The sequence below is a fragment of the Sabethes cyaneus genome, chromosome 3 (genome assembly GCF_943734655.1).
Source record: "Sabethes cyaneus chromosome 3, idSabCyanKW18_F2, whole genome shotgun sequence".
NCBI lineage: Eukaryota > Metazoa > Arthropoda > Insecta > Diptera > Culicidae > Sabethes > Sabethes cyaneus.
This window is the reverse complement of record NC_071355.1, coordinates 161,610,237-161,631,926: the sequence shown is the minus strand read 5'-3', so window position 1 is coordinate 161,631,926 and position 21,690 is coordinate 161,610,237. Positions and strand designations below refer to the sequence as shown.

Here is a 21,690-nt window from a genome sequence, read left to right as displayed (position 1 = left end):
AAAACAACATCATAATCTAGAACATGGTATTCAGCGATAATTAGAAGTATAGTATTTCTAACAATTATAACAACTTTTGATGAACATACAAACAGACAAAAGAAATATTTGTCAGTACAGCGCCAGTGCCATTACATATTAAACCTTCATTGTAAATAATTTAACTCAACTCACCGATAACAAATGATAGGTTTAGTAATAGGTATTGAACAGATTAATTTAATGTAGCTTTTAGTGATAACTTTTTAACGCATCCCCAGATATAACAATATCTATCTCAAAACAAAAATAAATAAATGAATATATTTATGTCGAACATTAACCGGTTAGATGATATCACGTTGAATGCAAATAATGCTAACCTGCTTCGGTAGGTTAGCCACTAGCAACTGTTTAATTAACACGAAGTAGCAGTATTTACCCAGTGACTAATATGTTTATACCAGCTAAATAACCCGCCGTGCTCGGTTTGCCTGTACCGCCGCGTACGACTACTTGGAATCAGTTCCGCAAAGTTTATCAGTAACTACATATGCTAGCAATAAATGATGCTATTCTTATGTCATATCTACCTAGCCGTCTTCTGGCATCATGCCGATGAAGCCTAGTTTCGTACTATCAAATGGAATATTTTCGCTAGTATCCTGTTTCTATTCGTTTCTATCAATTTCTCCACTCGGCATGCTCAACATTTTATCAAATTAAAAACGTTCGTCAATTCTCTTACAAAAAATACCGCAGCGAACGATGTTATTAGCAAACCACCAATGATGATGGTGAGGTGATATCATTCTATGTAGATAATATTGAATGTCCGGTTATGAGAAGTTTCTCTAAATAACGACTTTCTTTCAGTGAAGTTCAAATCCACACTTCAGATTCTTTTTTCTTCCTACTTTATACTTTTATACTTTTTAACCAATCGCTCCAGTTGTGTAACAGTATCGTTTTGTATTGATTTTAGGCAGTTTTTTTAAGTTCCAATATATTCAAATATCATTATTTAATTGGATTCGTAAATAATCGTCTCAAAAACATCATCTTTTCACTGAACATTCTAATATTTGATTGGTCATTTTTATTTATCGAAACCTATTTTTTGTTTGTCAAAAAGCATTCCTCATTGTTTAACACCTTAATTATAACAAATTCATCCTGCAATCCCATTGTTGTCAACATACGAACTCACTCACAGAAGTACCTGACAAACAATCAACGAAATGTTCGACAAATGACAAAACAACGATCGTTATCAACTATAAAATACATAATGCAGATTCGGATTGCTCCATCAATGTTCCCAAATGGATCATGACATAATGACGAATGGCAAAACACTGAATTGTCGGTTTATAATATGTAGAAGACTAGCGAACGACGCGGATATGCCCAACGGTGTACTTCACGAAAGTCAAATTTACGATATCAGACACAACCGGAGTCGCCCTTTTGGAATACCACGAACTGTCGAATTGTACATCATATGAATCCGAATAATTTTAAAGACAATACCAGCAGGGGACGATTTCCACAGACCAAACCAGGCTAACTTTCTTGTTGTCGCAATTTCTTCCAATCATTGGGGGTTTCGTACCTAACAAAAATTTCTCTTCTTAGTTCTCCGCCTAACACTACTACCTCCTTTTCTAAACGGTTTCTTATTCTACACACAAGTAAATGTCCTGCAGAATTGTGTCACTGTGATTGTTTTTTTTCGTTTTCCGTTTTTTCTTTCTTTTTTATCTCTAATCCGCAGTTACATCCGCAGTGATATTCCATCAAAGAGCTTTATCATTACCAAGCGCCACCCCCATGCTAAGCCATTCTCCTCATAGTCATTCGACTTCTCACCACATGGCAGCGCAAAAGTCCTCCCAGAGTAGTAGCAATGTTAGTAGCAATCCTTCCACTTTGAGCGGCCAGCCTACCGGAAGCGGCGGAGATGGAGGATTCTTCGGCAAAAATGCCACCGGCGGTATCCTGGTCAGTTCTATACAGCCCGTCCACCAGCGAACCCGGTCTCTTCCCTTGACGGAGGAAAGTGCAGTACGAGTGACTAGCAATGGGCTCCCCAGTGGAGCTCATCATCAGTATTTACCGCCAGGCAGCAATCGCAGGCATCAGCAATTTTCCAGCTTATCGATAGCATCACTTAGATGCACCTGTCCACCAGCGGGACAGCCTGTCATCGTCACCGTTGGTCAGAGTAACAAGACAAGTCTCTATAATTTATGCCCGCTGCATGGTGCTGCAGGTAATGCGGCACCAATTTCAGTAGCCGCTGCCTCGTGCCAATCGGCCAAGCAGAACTATGAAAATATGAATAAATCATGCTCCTATCTACCATCCATGTCCCCACCGACAAATCATCCAACAAACGAGCCGCAGAATTACTACAGCAATCACTCGTTCGAAGGCCATTCGTTCGATAACAATTCCCAAAATCAAACACCGGCCCGCAGTTCGATGGAAAGCATTATCGAGGATCAAAAGTATCTCCCGATGGACATGAAGAAGGCCCCAACCCACTGCAACACTGGAAACAGTATTAGTAACCAGCTGGAGGACCCGACCCCCAATCTGCAGTTCATTAGCCGACTATTACGAAGTACAAATCTACAGACAGCTAACAATAGTAAACTGGCAGCATTGAAAATGGCCACTGTAAACATCCCGTTCACAGCTGGCAACACTTCTTGCAGCAACAGTAGCGGTAGTAGCTCAAGTACAACCAATAGCCTAAGCACCACTACTGGCGGTAGCGGCAACTATGCGTTTTGTGGTAGTAGTAACAGTAGTAGTAGCAACACAAGCGCAAACTCTATGCCGAAGGGCAGTTCGCCCGGTTCACCGCCGGCCGCGCTGCGGCGCCGAAGTGGCCGCAACGGTGCCAGCTCTAGGCGAAGTATGTATCATTATTTTGCACATTGTAGTTTTACGTTTCCTCCCATATCCTTCATCTCCTTCTAGCATTGATCTTGCATTGGTTGTTTTGTTATAATTGCGAATTTATTTTGTTTTTTTTTTTGTAAAACATTTTCACATATGTATGCTTCGCACGATCATTTAGATGTTGAAGTTATTATCATCCCGATTGTTTTTATTCTTTTTTCATCCCAAACACAGACGGTTTTAATTTTTGAATTGTGACAGCGCAGAATTCGTGTACTAAACTGTGATTTTACTGTATGTTATTAAAGGTTGTTTTGTGTTTGTATATGTGATAAGTAATTTGAGAAGTGCTCAGCAGAAGCGGTGCTTCCTTGCCGCTGAACACGTAGAGCGGCGCACTTATTCCACGTTCTGTTCTTCGTTGTTCCATAAAATAACTACTCAATACCAATAACCGAAACAACAAATTCGTATATAATTGAATGCGGTTTAACAAAAGATAAAGACTAAATAATTTTTATTTCCTAAACTACCTCATGTCAAACAGGGGTAATGGGTCCGAGCCGATCGAGGGATGAAATGAGGAAAATTTTCCATTTATTCCCACTACCTACAACATTGGAACCCAATTTGAAATTATAGAGCTACTCATTTGTTTCCTTTTATTGACTCTAATAGAAGGTTTAACTTTTTTCTTTCTTGGGGAAGAGTGCAAAGTGAAAAATTAATATATAGACCATAAAATTGTTAGCTTAGGGTAGATGAAACTCCATCCCACTACTTTTGATTGCCGGTCAAGTATGTTTCCGTTACACTACCGCAGCAGTTTCCTATCATATTCCCTAGGCCAAAATTTCGCAATCAACGCAATCCAATAACACAATGTACCACTGCCACAGTTTGTTCGTCTCATCCTTCAGTGGAAAGCCGACGAGCAAAGTTCCATATGTGTCCCAAAATAAGGAGGCCATCACCTTGCCGCTGTTTGTTGTTTCTTAAGATGATTTGGTCGGATTTCACCTCTGCTCTCCACTCGAATAACACTCTTTTCGACTGCGACATACAGTGATGAATCCATGTTCTGTTTATCACACGTTAAGAACGTTAAATTGTGCTTCAAATTATTCGCCCCGATTCTACATTCTGATAGGGCCCGTTCCGATCAGAAACATCTCGATCGACATATGTTATAGCATCCGTTGTATTCCGCTCGAAGCCAAATTTCTAATCGGATCCGGGCTCGATCGGTATGTAGAATATAGGTAATTAATTCGTTATTGATTTTTTCACCTTGAGTAAATGTAACATTCGCTTGGATAAAAGTTTTTCATATCCAAATTTTCACTTACAATTATCAACGCGGTGTCTTTTAATCTTTTTAAAATGTCAGCTATCTTTTACAACTTTGCTTTTTGGTCCGACATAGCTTTTTTTCATAATTTTTTGAATAGTTTTGGTGGACGTAGTCACTTCAATTGAACGGCATAGTTCGCTTTGAGTTTCCGGTCGTTATTCGGTCGTGTTTGAATTCCGCATATCATCAACAAACAGTTATAAGCTTTTGTAGCGTCACTTAACTTAGAGTGCTACCACTATCGACTATCGACTAGTACTATCGATATGTACTGAAATGAATATCATAAAAGCATCGTGAAAGAATCAAAGAAAGTTTAGTCGCACCGCAAACAGCAATTTAAATTACGTTCCTCTAGTGGTTTTCATGCCCAATTTCATAAAGCTATGAGCTCCACTACAACCTTCTGATGATCTATATAAACGTGCCTTCCAATCAAGTGATCCACTCTTCAGACGGGTGATATAGCCTATATGGTCGGTGTTAAGTCAGACCGAACCAAGTGACAAAACTCTGATTTCGAGAAAAACGCGTTCAAAGTTTGCTGCTCTGGTATGGTTTAAAGCTATCAATCGTTCAAAATCATCTCATAACTCTGGTTGTTTGCAACATTTTTGTAGTCTGATTAAGGTAAAATGAGGGGGTTAGAAGGAAAGGGGTGTAAGTGACAAAATTGAAAAAATCGAGATAATGACAGGAAACGATACTTTGAGCATGATTTTATGTATGCTAGAAAATGCATGTCAAAATTTTACCGTTTAATGACTTTTTTAGAAACATGAAGAAAAAGAACAATATAAAAGTTGGGTTTCGCTTGGAAGGAAAGGGGTGTAAGTGCATTATATGAGCAATTCCAACTCAACTAACAAAACGGTTTGTCTCGAATATTTTTTATTGGAATGAAATTTTGCTGATATGTTCAATGCCTTGCAAGGATTCATTTTCCATGAAACATAATTATTTTCGTCGAGAGTACCTTTTCAAAAGAGTGTATTCATTAAATCAGATTTTTTTTTTCAAAATATCGTATCTCGAAAACTACTTATTTTTTAAAAATCACGTCAATGGAAAAGTTGTAGGAAATTAAGTGTATTTTCGAAAAATAATACACTGAAAAAAAAACTTTGCAAAATCAAGACAAAAATCATAAAACTTGAATTATCGCAACACATATCAAATATTTTATCATAAAACGTGAATTATTGCAACACATGACAAATATTTTATGAAGTTTTCCGCCTTTCGGTGTGCGGCCATTGAAGGGAGGTGAGAGAAAAATAAACAAAGAGGTTTCTTTAATCAAGCAAAACACCGTTTTAGGGGTTACATACAGTTTAAATTCTAGATAAATCGACGTCTAACAACGTTTCCGTTTTCGAAAAAAGTAATAAGATCATGAGCTATAACCCAGGCAACAATGTGAGTTTTATTATACTGTAATGGCGGTTTTAATGACCAATTTTGGTCTTAAATGCCATCATAAGATTGTAATAAAACCCAAATTGTTACTTGGAAAGGCAACTACAAGAAGGAGATATATAAAAATTCCGAACTATATTCTAAATCATGTTAAAAATTCAAGTCACTTGAACAACATTATCGAAGAGTGCAACATTCTAGAGAGTCAGTAGCGCAATATACAGCACACACAAATATTCTACATGCTGGCGCTACGTAGTGAGGCAATTCTATATTATTTTCCATACTATCTACAAAGCTGCAATTCTGGCTACTAATCATAATATATCATAATATATCATAATATATAACATATACACATATACGCTAGCGCCAACCGAAGAGAGAATTCTGAACTATTTTCCATACATCTTGAAGGTGATAGTCACTTGAGTAAACTTCTCGAAAATCACTACTTTCTACGTAATCACTAGCGTAAGTTACAGCCCGTACAGTAATATTACCTATACGGTAACGTCACGTAGTGAGACAATTCTGCTCTTTTTTCTATACCATCTGCAAGGCTGATATTACTCGAACAACTTTCCCTAAGAAAATGATATCTTATGTTGCACGGATTATGAGCTATAGCAAATAAAACGAGGCAGCATATACACTAGCGCCGCACGTTGAGAATACTCTGAACTATTTTCAGTGCCATCTTCGAGATGACAATCATTTGAACAAGCTTTCTGAAGACTGCAACTTTCTAAATAGTCAGTAGCGTAAGATACAGCCTATACAAAAATATTACATATGCAATAGCGCCACGTAGCGAGAAAATCCTGAACTACTATCGCCTGCCCGCTAACCTACCTTTCAATAAAGATGATGATAATATCATTCGAAGATATGCACTTGCACCTTTTTTACTCCAAGTAGTAGTTCCTTATAATCACTGGGGGGATGCAAGTGCATAACTTAGAATGAAAGGGGTGTAAGTGCAAATAACATTTTCAAAAATGTCTTATAAATCCCGAAAATCAAAATACTTTTCCAAGATTTCAATAGAAATTAATAAAGTGAAGATAACAGAACCATAGTGCGTCATTAGTTTTGTATTATATAACCTGACGAATTTTCTAGATGATGTTAACCCTCTAACGGGCAACACCGTAAAAACGATGCGATCAAGCTAATGACTGTTTTGTCATGAAAGTACACACGAAAAAACCTTAAGTTCTGATTTTCATGCGAAAATAATTATCTGGAGGAGCGCTAGGTAAGAAAAAGTCCAATTTCTCTTTTTCCTTTTTCATGTCTAACGCTCCGCCCAGATAATTTTTCAATTCAGATGTATTACAAAATTAAAATAATGCATGAAATTTAATTTTAGAAAAACTTTTTAGGTCAATCATTTTGTTCTAGATATCCTTTTTCTACAAAAGTAAAAAAGGGAAAATTCGCGCATTAATTATTTTCGAAATTTTTCGGAATTTTTGTTTTTGAAAGATGATAACTTTTGAATGCATGGTCTGAATGTTATGATATTAGTATCAAAATGTCAAGAAATCTGTACAGAACATATTTTCGATATTGCCAATTAAAAACAAATCTCGTATGCGGCTCTTGAGCTCCAAAAGTGAAGACCGTCTACAGACGGTCTTACCCGTTAGAGGGTTAACTTTGGATACGATTTTCTCGAAATTTACTTTTTGTCACTCACACCCCTTTCCTTCTGAGCCACTCAAATGTAACTTAGAAATATCTTGATCGTTTGCTGTCATTAACTCATGTTTTTAAATATTGCGACTTGGTCCGGTCTGCTTTAATACCGACCATATAGGTATCAGGCCATAAACTCAAGTAGCGCTGGTACGTCCTGCTGAAAGCAGCAATAAAACCAATTTATTTTTTGCTTCTTAAAGCAGCTTTTCTCTCTGCTCATCAAAGCTAAAGGGTGTCCCACATCAAATTGCACCACGGAAGAAACGCTGTAGATAATTACTCATTGGGTATTTTCTCTTGAAAATTTGAGTAGAAATAGTTTACAATGTATTGTTTACACACTATTTTTATAGCGGTCGGTTTTTCGAAAATTGTAAAAAATGGCGTCACCCGAAAAGCAACGTCGCGAATTTATTTTGCGCAAGCGCCTGGAAAATCCTCAACTCTCTCAACACGAATGAAGAGACTTACGTCAAGGTGGACTTCCGGCAGTTTTCGGGGCTACTGTACTTCACCACCTAGCACAAGTTTGATGTTTCGGAGGAAGTAAAGATGCAGAAACTTTCAGGCTGATCTACCTCAAGGAGTCTCTACAGAAGCGTCTGCTTCTTCTGTTGATGCAACACGAGAGCCCTACACACTCAAAATATTCGGTAAAATTTACCGAAGTCCGAACAGCCGAACAATCGGTAAAAATTTCGGTGGTGCATATCGACGTTTACGGATCATTTCGGTAAAAGTTTGCCGAATTCGATGCTTTTTGTTAAGTGTGTATGATCTTCTGGCCGGATCTAGCTTCGTGCCACTGTTCAAAAGATGTCCTGGAGATGTACGAAGCTAACGGAGCACTTTCGTACCCAAGGACATGAACCCCTCCAACGCACCGGAACTAAGGCCTAATGAAAAATACTAGGCTATTTTCAAGCAGACATTACAGAAACATCCCATGGAGATCGAACCCGAGGGAGGCATGAGAGAAAGAGTTTCCGTACAGATGAAACTGCAGCCAGGTTGTACAAAACGTTTTGAGTGGAGTTAAGCGTAAGGTACGAGCCTACGGTTATGGTATTAAAGTTAAATGAAACAAATATGCCAAAAGCTTACTAATGGGTTATATTTTGTTGTCTGAGAGTTTGAAAAGGATCGGTCAATTAGGTAATTTCTACTCGTTTCTTCTGTGGTGCAATTTGATGCTGGACACCCTTTATAAAGCCTAAAGCTTGCTACGACAAAAAGCTAAATAAGCCAGCCAGCTTTGTTAATTTGAAAATATATGACCGCATCAAAAAAGTTGAAGTGTTACTGTTAGATTATCCGGATCTATTTGGTTTATTGCGACCATAATATAATATTTGGCAAAATGAATAAATTTTCAGCAGTTTCCTTAGTTGTGCAGCAGTTGTGCGCATTAAATTTTATCATGCATATTGAAACGATGGCGGCTAAAATCAACGCACCTTCGAAACTTTGCAATTATTGAAAACGAGTTAGGCCATTACAAATATTTTATAAAGTTTTTGTCCTTCCGGTGTTGGACCACTGAAGGGGGGGGGGGGGGCGAAAAAAACAAAGAGATTTTTTTAATTGAGCAAAAAAAATTTATTTTAAGCATTTTTACTTGAAGTTTAAACGTGAAAACCAAATCTATTCTTGCTTTTAATATATACGTTATTATTTTCCGTGCAAAAATCTACGAAAAAAGACAAAAACGAAAAAAAAAAATTTTCGGCCGATTTTCGGAAATTCCGTTGTTCGAATTTCCATTTCTGTTTCGTGCATTAACTCAACTCGTACACTCATTTTTCGTGTTTTTCAGGCTGAAGAACCCACAGACAATTGATTTTATGAATAAAAATTTACTCATATCCTACAATTTAGTTTTTTGCGCCCCTATTTTTCAAGCAAATTTTTAAGGGGGGGCGGGTGGCTGACAAAAGCTTTCAAAATTATTTGCAATGGCCTTATTTAAATGAAATAAATTTATTCGATTAGTCAACATCCTTTCATCTCTTTTTCTTTCTATAGCTCAAACTTTGCATTGATGAATTTTTATTTGCGAATTTTTATAATGCTAGAAATCGGCAATATGGCCCAGCATAAAAATGTTTTCGGTGTTGAGCATTCTTCATAATACTTAGCAGTAATAAATCTATTTAATCGACAGCACTACAAAACTAACAGATTTATTGCGGCTTGACAAGCAACTACTATAAGATCAGTTTTGTATTGGTACTCCCATGCACAGGAGGGATTTTTAGGAGGGAATTATGCAAATCATAATTTTGATGTAAAAAAATTTTTTTCTAAGGATTCCAATAGTGCGGTGCTTGCACACATTTTTACCAAAACGAGGGCATTTTACCCTAGTTTTCTGGATAAGAAGATATGAAAAAGTTTGAATAAAATTGATCTTTTTTCACCATAAATATCTTATTTTCAAGAAGAATCCGTCGACAAGGTATTTGTTTACGGTGCATGATTGTGTCTTGATGTTTTGATCAAATAAACGGCATTTTATTTTAATTTGATCGATGTAAAAGTGAATATTTCTGAATTCCGTTAAGATAGATTCAATCTTTTCTTACCAAAAGATTTTTATATGGATTCCAAAGGTTTGGTGTTGATTTACAGCACCTGCTTATTTCTTGAAGTTTTCTTAGGTTACTCGTTACTTGGATTTCTTAGGATCACGTTACTCTAGAAAGAATTAAGGTAAATTACTAATTTTGCCGCAATCTCGTTTTACGTCCACTATTTGCGGGACGTAAAAAAAATCGGTCGTAAGACAAGAGGATATTAATCCAAATTTTGGACGTAAAACGTGAGGACGTTAATTCAAATTTCGGATGTAAAAAAGTGAACGTTAAACGAAATCACGTAAAACGAATGGACGTAAAAAGAGACTAGTGTACCCTGCCATCGGAATCCACATGGTCTAGATAGCTTACTAATGGTGAGATAAGATCGGTGTCCCAGCAGGTTCCAAAGTTATTTATCCATCTCTGCAAGCAGAGCCAAAACTGTTAGAAACAGATGCGTGCCTTGAATTCCTATAAAAATATCTTTGTTTTGACATCAAAAGATCGAATTTACACACTTAAAAAACTCAGCAAAATTTGCAGAGATTTGGACAGCCGAACGTTCGGTGAAAATTTCAGTTTTGCAAATCGACGTTTACGGAACTTTACTAACGTTTGGCATCATAAAAAAATTTACCGAACGCTCGGCTGTCCAAATCTCGGCAAAATTTTGCTGACTTCGGCTCTTTTTTTTAAGTGTGTAACCCAGGGACATTCGGAGATATTGAGATAATGGACTTTTAACGTAGAACTACGTTTTTGTTTTCTATATTCAGTGTGCATTTTAAAAGTACGAGAAATGAACATGTAACGAAAAGTGGTTATGCTTTGGACGCTAATAACTCAGCTTTTTTTCAATGGATTTTAAAGATATTTGCATCAATCGATCAAAAATTTTTCTAAGAATTGATCAAATAGGTATAAACATTAATCATTGTCAAGAATTAACGAATTAACCAATCACATGTAAGCATGTAAGGCCCGCAACGGTAAGTTTATACACATGTGAATTCAACTACTTCGACATTGGCAAAAAGCGACAAGCCTTTTCCGTCCAATTAGTAAAAATTTCTTCGTTTCGATTAACCCTAGACCAAGTTGATGTCCTAAAAGTAACCAATGTTGTGAAAGTTTAAAACCACCCTTTTGCTTCAGTCAGTTTTTAATAATTTGAACATGGAAGCTAGACCAAATTGGTGTCCTGAACGTAAAATGAGTTCGTAGAAAAGAGCAACCATCTCTTCCCCTCAACCGATTATATCGATAATTCCTAGAATTAACTCGACACTGAAGTCTTGTATGAAAACGAGTTATTTATGCATGTGATGTGATGTAGCAATGCTCAGAGCAAATAATCGCTCAAAGATCTGCGTCGGTTAGTTTCTTGGAATTCTTTACATACTTTTGGCTGTATTGCTATAATGTATGAAAATAACCAAAAAGCTACAGAGAACATTAGTTAATAATTGATCTTTTAACTGGCATAATTTTGAACTGATGTTAGTTGAGAAGTAGTTTCAGCTATTTCCGAAGAAATCGACGAATGCGAATAAATGTTGTAAATACTAAATCAGATTAATTCTTCATTATTTTTGTTTAACCAAATGTTGCACGCCCAATAACTTTTATATGTTTTCAGAAAGTTCCTCAAACCAGTAAACAAATAATGTTCGTCAACTGCAGAACTGCAGTACGCAGCAGTTTAATTAGTGAAACTGGAAACTCTGGGACCAGTTGATACAAACGATGTGCAAATTGATAAAAATGATATTTCAAGGCATTTGTTAATAATATAGTAAATTATAAATATGTGAAACAAACCATTGAACATTTGTCAAATGCTACGTATTGTGGAATGTTATTTACATTCGTAGTTCTACGTAAACGCGTCCGTGTCCCTAGCACAGACCTTCATACTTTATTTGCAAAAAAACACCACTGTACACAGTATTGCCAAAGACAAACAGACATAACACTTGGAAGAAAAATTAACAAAAACTATAGTACCACACATTTTGCCTGAACACTAGCACCATCTATGATCGACATTCGCAAATATCAAATAGCAACAGGAGTATCCCTCGAACTAGCAAGTATTTTTTATGGGGCATTCTGCTTCTTTCGTTAAAAAGCGCCACTTTGACCAAAACGGAGACATTCCCAACTAAGTCCAAATTTGAAATGACGGTTTAATTGGTGCGAAAAATGGAAAATGAGTGTTATGTCTGTTTATCGTAGAAATTCTTAAAATAGTTTTATAAGAGATGTGGCACCATCAACTAGCTTATCGTGGTAATATAGGCAACCACAATAAACTTGCTTTATTTACAGTTTTGTAATGGTTTAATATAACTAGCTATAAGCAATTTTTGACTCGTATCATCTTGGTATTGCGTAATACCCAAATCACTGACAACCAGGAGTGGCATACACCGCAGCGAAGACCGATTGACACAAATTCTCACACAACACAAAACTCACCAAGCTGTGCGTGTTCTCCCAATAATTCCCTGCGTCTTTTTTGCTGAACACGCTCTTTCGTGTTTTACGCGCACCAAGAAAAGGCAGCCGCGCATACGCAGTGTGATAAATTTGCTGCGTACTTTTATCGCACAAAGAGCCGCTCTCTGCGCGGATGGATTGTATACCGTGCGCTGGGGCAATTGAAGGGGTGTGATTGAAAAAAGCATTTTACTGTTGCGTCACCTGATCCATACTTACTTAATATATACCATATGAATTGTTCAATGTTTAAAAACTTTTTGCGTTAATTCCGCACGTAGTGTGGCAAACGGCAGCGCCAAGTGTTGTTTACACGATCACTTATTGGGCGATTTTCACTGAGTGCTGTCGTTCCACTTGTATAAAATTAAAACCAAGCGGCTTTAAGATTGTTACTTGATTACATTTACTTGTGTGCGGTTACATTTACTGCAATTTCAAATATATTAGAACCACTGCACATTGTTCTTGGAGTTATTTTTCAAATAAGCTGGTAAAGGCTGTTGATGTTCGGAGTAAATATTGTAACACGTCTCTAAAAAGCGCATCTTTGCTTAGATATTTATGCATTCGTTCATCTCAACAGATCGAAAGACTTGATTGGATATGGATACCACAATCTATAAAAAAAATGAATGCGTACTGGGGATGTAACAGGAAGTCTGTGCCGCACGTTTGTACTTTAGGACGATAATCAATCCTGTCGAATCACGTGGACATTGCCAATCTAAGATACATACTTGAAACTGAAGTCTTGACAGAAATGATACCTCCGATATGAAGGATGTTTTTAGGCCGTAATGACGAAGTGAATTTCTTTTAAAACTATAACACTGTAATAGTCAAATTTTGCCTGAAGTTTTTTTGTTAGGTGCGGTGGTATCGTATTTAGTATTTTTGAATACGGTCATATGATTAGTGAGACTCACCAATCACGGAGTGCAAATACGGGCAGTCTACCTAAGTTAAGCTAAGCTACGATCATATGACCAGCAAGACTCAGTTTGATTGGGACAGTCCAGTTACGGACCACTTTTTCTGTCCTTATTTTAAAATGTCATCGATGTGGGTCTAAAATAACACGTACTGATGCATAACATTTGATGGCAAAGGAATTCAATGAAGTATTCTTATTGCAGTAATCTCTCTACTCAAATTTTCCATTAATTTCGTAAAGTTACACGAAAGCTTGTAAAACTTGCGGTCATTTGCGATACTGATGCAAATCGTCGTCAAGTTCTCCGTTCGAATTACTGAACATAACTTGTATCAAAAGATAAGCTTGACTCTGTGCACAATCGAAATCTTTTCCCCTCATATAATAACGCTTTCCGCGGAGTATTTACATTCAAATCAAAAACATAAACCATATTCAAATGCAATGCAAATTGTTCAGCTTTACCATGTCACCACACCACAGCAGCCCAATACACCCGATGTGCTACTAACCCCATTCGAATTGGCCACCATTGGAAATCCATTTACTTGCGCCATGTTTTACGTTATATTTTATCACTGAATTCATGCTTTATTTATTATTTGCTCATGCAACGTATGTTTGCCGCTTCGAGTCGATTCAAAAATAGCCAATAACTTTCAACCAGGCGCGGCAGCGCCTTTTCCTTCGATGGCAGGATCCGAAATTCTAACAATAACGATATTCAATTTCACCCCATTTCTTTCATCTTCATTTCGAATCAACTCGCAGGCGCCGCCATTGCACGAGAACGCTGCGACAGTCTTCCATCGCGGAACCGTACGACCAGCGAAACCAGTACCCATCAGCAGCAGTTGATTATGAATAGTGGCGGAATGCCTCCGCCCAGGACGATCCCGTCTGCCAGCTTCAACCGACCGCACTCGATGGTCGTCAGTCGTCAGAGTCACAGCCATAGTCCGCCGGTGCACTCATCCCCGCTGAGTCCACCGTCAACCGGTGCATGCTCTACCGGAAGCGACGGGTCTTCGCTCAGCATCGACGAAACGGACAGCTTCGTCGGATCACTAACACCGGACGAAGGCAATGGCTTTTCCAAGGTCATTAAGTGAGTCTCTTCTTGATCCCATTATGTAGCTCAACTTACAGTCTTTTGTATTAATAAAATGACTTTCATTCTATGTGTCCTACCCCTAGCGCTCTCAGCTCGGGTTGCTCGATTCCGGAGGAAAACTCCGACGAGTACATTCACAACTACGGGAGAATCAACCAGAGGCTATTTACGCAGCACCGCTCCATGGATGAATTCGGAAGTCATGTGAGTATTTTGTCGGAAAATAGTTTCAAATTTCACTTTTGAAATCACACTTACTTTTTATGTTTCCAAATTCAAAATTTTTTGCACCAGTTGCAATAGGGACCGAAGGCACATTCCTTACAATGACATGTCCAGTACATACTTCTTATCTAAAATCCATCAAATAAACCATTTCACACACCGCTCTTATCGGTCTCCATTGCAACCGTGCTTTCGTTACCGACGTTTTTGACAAGCTCCAAAATGTGCTTTGTTTTTCTTTCTATCTGGCGCTTCAAACCCCCGATTCGAAACCAACTCGTCCCATTTTACAACCAAAATTCAAACCACTCACGACTCTGGCTGTGCCCGCATGGTGACAACTGCTACATCTTCAATCTACAAAACAAAATTCAAATCATCAAAATAAAAAAAAAATAAAAAAAAATGAATAAAATTCGTCATCCCAACCTATAGCTAAAGCACAGTTATAACTCACTATCGCTTCCAATATCGCAGGCGATCAGAAGGAACAGTCCCGCACCGCCGGCCAACGCGGTCGGTTCGGTCGAGGGCGGCAGCAGCAACTACATGGAAATGTGCAGTCCATGCGGTAGCTCACCGGGAGACCCTTCCGGCAATGGAGGCTACATACCGATGTCCCCGATTGCGGATTTCCCGCGCAGGTAAGTGTCACAAAGTGGTTAAACACGTAAAATAGAATAACGTATTTATAGTAAAACTCGGTGTTCTTATAAATTTTGGTTTTTAGCTGATCGATCTACTACTTTTAGTGATTGGTTTGGTGTTTTATTTTATTACAGCAAAGTTAGAATAATTTTAATTATAGAAAGATTTTATCTCGAAGGGTGTCGGACCCCCCTCGTCATACGTAAACATGATCTATACTTTATTTTAAGATTACAAAAGAATTATATCCGCAAGTACTCAAGTTTTGGACATGAGTTTTCATTCATTCATTTAGGCAGTAAAATATTTCGGAACTTACGTTTTTCAGTGAAACAATTTTGCATACTTTAGTTTTGTACATGCTCAACCACGTGCGGTAGTATGTTCTCTGACCGAAATGCACTTTTAACCCAATAATGCTATCCTACGCAATTAGTTTGGTAAGATTGCTTTCGTGGTCCCGAAACTTCTAGTAAAAACGTTGAAGTTGGGTAACCCATTCCTCCGGAAGTTTCTTCTCCTCCGTTTCCCTGAAAATTATGCAACGGAGAAGCGTTATTAGTGGTTCCTTACCACGTTTGTAGAGTTTTACTGAGAATCGGTTCTTTCCGGTGGCTCTATTAATCTTCAACCATCCATTTTCCCGTCGGATCTTCTCGAGATCAGGAGCAGGGAAGCTTCTACTGTAGTATAACTTAGATAATTTCCGGAGTCCACGCTGAATGGTGCCTTGTTTTGATTGTTTATAGTTATTGTATTCCGAGCTTACCTTAGTAGAGCTACATTACCGAGTTTTGTGTTGGGGCTGCCATCTTGGTTTAAGTGTTCGGGATAATACGTTTCTTCATTCAGTCGCTTGCTCCAGGTCCGGTGGTATTGTGAACCGTTCCTAACATGAAGTACAGGCGCTCACTAGGTACGTTCAATACAAATATTACTTACTTATTCAGGTGCAATGTCGCTTAGGATTTCACTTGCATAACAATGTTTCGCCAACAAACTCGATCGATGGCTGTCCGTCTCCGATTTCTCAAGTGCCCCACACTTTCCAGGTCTTGCTTCACTTGTTCTAAACATCTAGCATGCTTCGCACCCCTACGTCTGGTATCAAGCGGATTCGAGGCGAACACCATTGTTGCGAGACTGTCCGATAAATCTCTGGATAGTAGATTCGTCGAAAATCTGTGCCAGTTCATGGCTATCATTTTCCTCCATATACCGTTTTCACAAACCCCGCCAAAAATGATTCTAAGCACACGACGTTCAAAAACGGCCAGCACTTTCAAGTTTCCGTCGAACATTGATTGTCCATCTTATTTGGGTTTTGCACATGATATATTTAGTACGGGGGTGAAGATTACCAGACCCTGGGGGTAATTTGTGGAGTCAGTAGTACGCACGACTTCTGGCAAGAATACGTATTTCTCAACGACCCGAGATATACAAATTCGTCCACCACCTCGAACTCGTCCCCGTCGACTAGCGCACTATTGCCTATGCTAGTTCGATCGCGCTTCTCTTGTTTCCTCCTGATTCCTCTTTGCTAACAGGTACTTGGTTTTAAACGTATTCACCACTAATCCAATCTTCACTGCTTCACGTTTTAGTATGGTATACTACGCCCAGCCACCACCAGGAACGTCCTTCCGACAATGTTCACGTTTATCAAAGATCGTTCCCCGCATGTTGTTCATAACACTTTCTAGTGCTATGTTGAACAGGAAACAGGAAATACCATCAGATTGTCGAAGTTCCCTACGTGTTTCAAATGGGCTTAATAACGCGCCGGATATCCTCTCACAGCATTGTACACCATCCATCGTGCCCTAAGTCAGTCTTGTCAGCTTCCCTAGAAAGCTGTTTCAGCCCATAAATTTCCATAGCTCTTCACGGTCGATAGTGTCGGAGGCGGCCTTGAAATTTATGAATAGGAGGTTGGACCAGGTATTCCCGGCACTTTTGAAAGATCTGTTGCAACACAAAGATTTAGTCCGTTGTCGATCGGCTGTCCACAATACCGGCTTAATAACTTCCCACGAATCTACCTACTAGTGGGGATCAGGTATCAGCATCTTTGGCTCGAGCAGCACGTTCCTCACACAGGAACGGATGCTGGTGAGGATAGACGGCAAAAAATGATCTGGAAAATCATTTTCATCTATAGGCGGCGTTAGGAAAGGTCTGCTCCATTCACTGTGCTCATTGTAGCACTGCTTCCTCCGTCCACCACAGATCCATCGTCTTTATCCCGACATGTTTCGGCTCGCGGTAAAAAACCTTTGCGGGAACCTTCAATTTCTTGTAGAATTTACGCGATAGGGAGCCAGGAAAACAGGGGTTGCTGTCTTCCTTTCCTGTCTATATCCCTCTACGTTTTGAGGGGTCTCCTGCTGCAGCATCGACGACTACGCTGCATTCTTTTCGTCTTTTCGTCTGTCCCCTGGCATTCCTCGTCGAACCAGTCGTTACGTCGACTCCTTTCAGCGAACCCAATGGCATTTTCCGCTACGTTATTGATGGCTACTTTAACGCTATTTCAGCAATACTCGAGAAGGGCTTCGTTTAGCTGTCTCACACCCGGCAGCGTTGCCTCAAGGCTTTGCGCTTACTCAGTAGTCCCTTCAAGTAATTTGAGTGGTTCCAGTCCAGATTTCCAGAGCTTTCATGTTTGCTATTCAACATCGCTTTGGAGGGTGTGATAAGAAGAGCGGGGATAGACACGAGTGGCACGATATTCACGAAGTCCGTCCAGCTTCTTGGTTTCGCAGACGACGTTGACATCATTACACGTACCTTTGAGAGGATGTCGGAAACGTACATCGGACTGAAACCTGAAGCCAAACGGATTGGACTTATCATTAATGTATCGAAAACAAAATACATGAAAGGAAGAGGTTCTAGAGAAGTGAATGCTGACTCCCTCTCCGGATTCATTTAGACGGTGATGAAATCGAGGTGGTAGAAGAGTTCATGCATCTGGGCTCACTGGTTACCGCAGACAACGACACCAGCAGAGAAATACAAAGACGCAATATGGCAGGAAATCGTGCCTACTTTGGACTCCATAGGACGCTGCGATCAAACAAAGTTCGCCACCGCACGAAGTTAACAATCTACAAGATGCTGATTAGACCGGTAGTCCTTTACGGCCATGAGGCATGGACCATGCTCGTGGAGGACCAACGCGCAGTGTTTTCGTACGGAAGGTGTTGCGCACCATCTACGGCGGAGTGCAGATGGAAGACAGAGCGTGGAGGAGGCGAACGAATTGCATGAATTGTATCAGCTACTTAGGGAACCACCCATCGCTTACACCGCAAAAATCGGTCGCTTGCGATGGGCTGGGCACGTCGTGATGATGTCGGACGACAGCCCGGTTAAAAAAGTTCTCAATAACGATCCGACTGGAACGAGACGGCGGGGCACGCAACGAGCAAGATGGATCGATCTAGTGGAAGGCGATCTGCGGACCCTGCGCAGACTACGTGGCTGGCGAATTGCGGCCATGGACCGAATGGAATGGAGACGACTTCTTCGTACAGTAGAGGAAACCACGGCCTGGAGCTGATTAAGTAAGTAAGTTCAGTCCAGATTGTATCGTGGCGGGCGACGGTACCGAATGTTGGTAGTCTGATGCACTAAACATTAAAAAGTAACGGTCAGAATCGATATTTGCGCCGCGATAGGCTCTAACGTCGATGACATTCGAGTGGTGCCCTCCATTAATTCAAACATGGTCGATTCGCGAATCGGTCTGTTGTGGTTATCTCCAGGTGTACCGATATGGGAGGCTATGCCGGCAGTAGATACTTCCAACGGCCATATTTTTGGAGGCGGCGAAGTCAATAAGTCGATGGCCGTTTTAGTTTGTATGCAGGTGTGTTTCAAGTTTCCAATCGTTAGTCCTTTTCCGTTGCGCTGGTCTATACCAATTGTTCCGGTTCGTAATCACATTATTTGCTTCTTGTACTAGTATTTTTTATGGATGGATCGTGACAGTACTGTTTAGCATTCCACACCGACACGAGGATAATGATATCCTCTTCGCTGTCAGCATACGACCTTAGTTTCTACCGGGGTTGGTTATTCGAGCTTCACTAAGGTTGCTCGTATCCCGGCTAGTACCACGAGAAAGTAGGCAAAGGAGTTGTTGCTGGATAAGAGGCTGGTTTTTTTTACGCATTATCCATTCGTTTACCAACCTCAACACAAATATTTGACACTGAAAAATTTTGATTATCTCTTTCAATTCTACTATTTGAAATTCTAGTAAATAAATAGTAGAATATAGTAGCGTGGATGAACCTCCAACTAAGGACACTCGAAGCGTGACGGCCTAGTGCGGGGCGACTTAAACAGGCGCGGCGATTGGTACTTTCACGGTATTACTGCGACCAGCATTTTGATCTATTGTGATATCGGCAGATGTATTTTTCAGTATTCCGCACTTCGTTCTTTTGCAGTATCGCTGTTGATTGAGCGAACTAATTTTATTCATACTTCAGTATCGGTGTTTCTCACCATTTTGTCCTCCAGGTTTTTTTTAACTATTTTTAACCAATCACGCTCTCCAGGACCAAGAAGTGTGAAGACTAGTTATAATTTGCCCTTGCATAAGAGGCTTCATTGCGCACCTCGAGACAGTACCATTCTTATAAAAAGCCCTGGTTAGAAGCTTCATCGTCGGTAAAGCAGAGTTCAGCGCTAAGGAAGGGTATGTAAGCATGTGTTCGTTGTTGTTCTTTAAGCGGCTCTTCTCGCTTTCACGGAACTTCTTCGGGATACTAACGGATCGCAACTAAAATTTTGGAATTTTTTCTCAAGCTGTCAAAAAAAGACAAAGATACATGAAGAAGAGATTCACCGAAATTGAAGATACATTATCCATTGTTGAAAAAAAAATTAGTGTACATTTGAAAACGGTCCGTAATCAGCTGTTCGACGAAGCTTTCATTTGACGTCGAAACAGGAGCGTCATGTCAACTTTGTGAATGCTTCTCATGATTCTACCAATCAACTGTTTGCAGTTCGTGGTTCTCCAGTTATTTTTGTACACCAAGGAACTCAAAGTCCCGAAGAAATCTTCGATTGGGCGCTCTGAGACAGATTTTTCGGGTCGTGGCTTTTGGGTAAAAATGGGATCGAATGAGCATTCAGGAACGATTGTGTTTGTTTGGGTAATGCGATGATGCTCTATCCGGCCAAAACATGTATTGTCCATCTGCATGATGTTTTTGTAGAAACGGGATCCAAATTTTCTTCAAACATTCGTCTGATGCATCTTAATTGATAGCCAAGCCACAAAAGCAAAGTCGTGGGCTTAAACCGTCATTAGACATTACCCTTCTTCATCGACAGACTTTGCAGCCGGCTGTTTAGAGTACAGGAAAATTACGGGGCCAGTCTAACGATCCTACTAACTCTATCAAGCAAGCACCGCCTAGCCGAGACTCGAACATGCGACGACTGGCTTGTTAGACCAGCATCGTACCTCGAAGCTAACTGGGCGGTACCAGAGGGCCAAGCCAGAGGGCTTGTTGTTGAAGAAACGAGAAAGAGAACGATGTCCTTCTGCGTCCATAATTTTGGCTGGTCTTCCATTACTTCGCTCTTATGTTGCTAAATGCACAGTCCTGCTTCGAGCGAAAAAGGGCTGCACGTATAACTACAGCAAGAAATGTCGCGTCGCGTCGCATGTCGCTTGCACTCTGGCGGTACCCTTAGGATATGGTAAACAGTCGAAGCCGCAACATATTTGCTTTTTAAATGTTGTACCGTATACTTTTTACCGAGATTTCTGTTGCAGTTCGTAGAAGTGTGCAACGCGCTCCCAAAATGCTTCTTGTTTCCACGCCATTTTTAGCAAAACTGAGCAAGCATAAACAGAACAAAACATATTTACAAAAAGAGGAGAGAGAGAGCTAACACATACATACTCTCATTTCTCTCTGAGCTCGTTTGTTGTTGAGCATAAGGGCCGCGAAAAAAGTCCAAAACTATAGTTGCCACTCGTTATGGTATTTTATAGAAATTCGGCGGGGCTAACTGTCCGCTTTCACCACAAACTAAGCAAGTACCCCGGATGGATAAATCGGTAATGCCTAAGCATGGGATGGTGTTCCCATTTCTCTACCCTAATCAGAAAGTGAGTTTAAAGTCAGGGGATCAAGCAAAGGGCCCACTGTCTCAGGGTTGTTAGTTATCCAATTTTTACTTGCGTGAAAAAAAAATCATTACGATGGTGTTAATCAGCTGGGTCTGGTCCTCTTGTATCCGGGCTAGTGGAAGGCAGCTCGATGATTCAATATCCTGA

General features: G+C 39.8%; 1 protein-coding gene across 2 annotated transcripts in view; it reads left to right on the top strand.

The window, feature by feature from the left end:
• Positions 1–21,690, top strand: part of LOC128742338 (insulin receptor substrate 1) — a 461,417-nt gene that overhangs the window by 424,990 nt on the left and 14,737 nt on the right. For both annotated transcript variants that reach the window (XM_053838670.1, XM_053838671.1), the window contains exons 7-9: positions 14,162–14,498; positions 14,588–14,708; positions 15,207–15,373. In XM_053838670.1, coding sequence (XP_053694645.1) covers positions 14,162–14,498; positions 14,588–14,708; positions 15,207–15,373 — 625 coding nt within the window. The remainder of the gene's footprint in view (positions 1–14,161; positions 14,499–14,587; positions 14,709–15,206; positions 15,374–21,690) is intronic.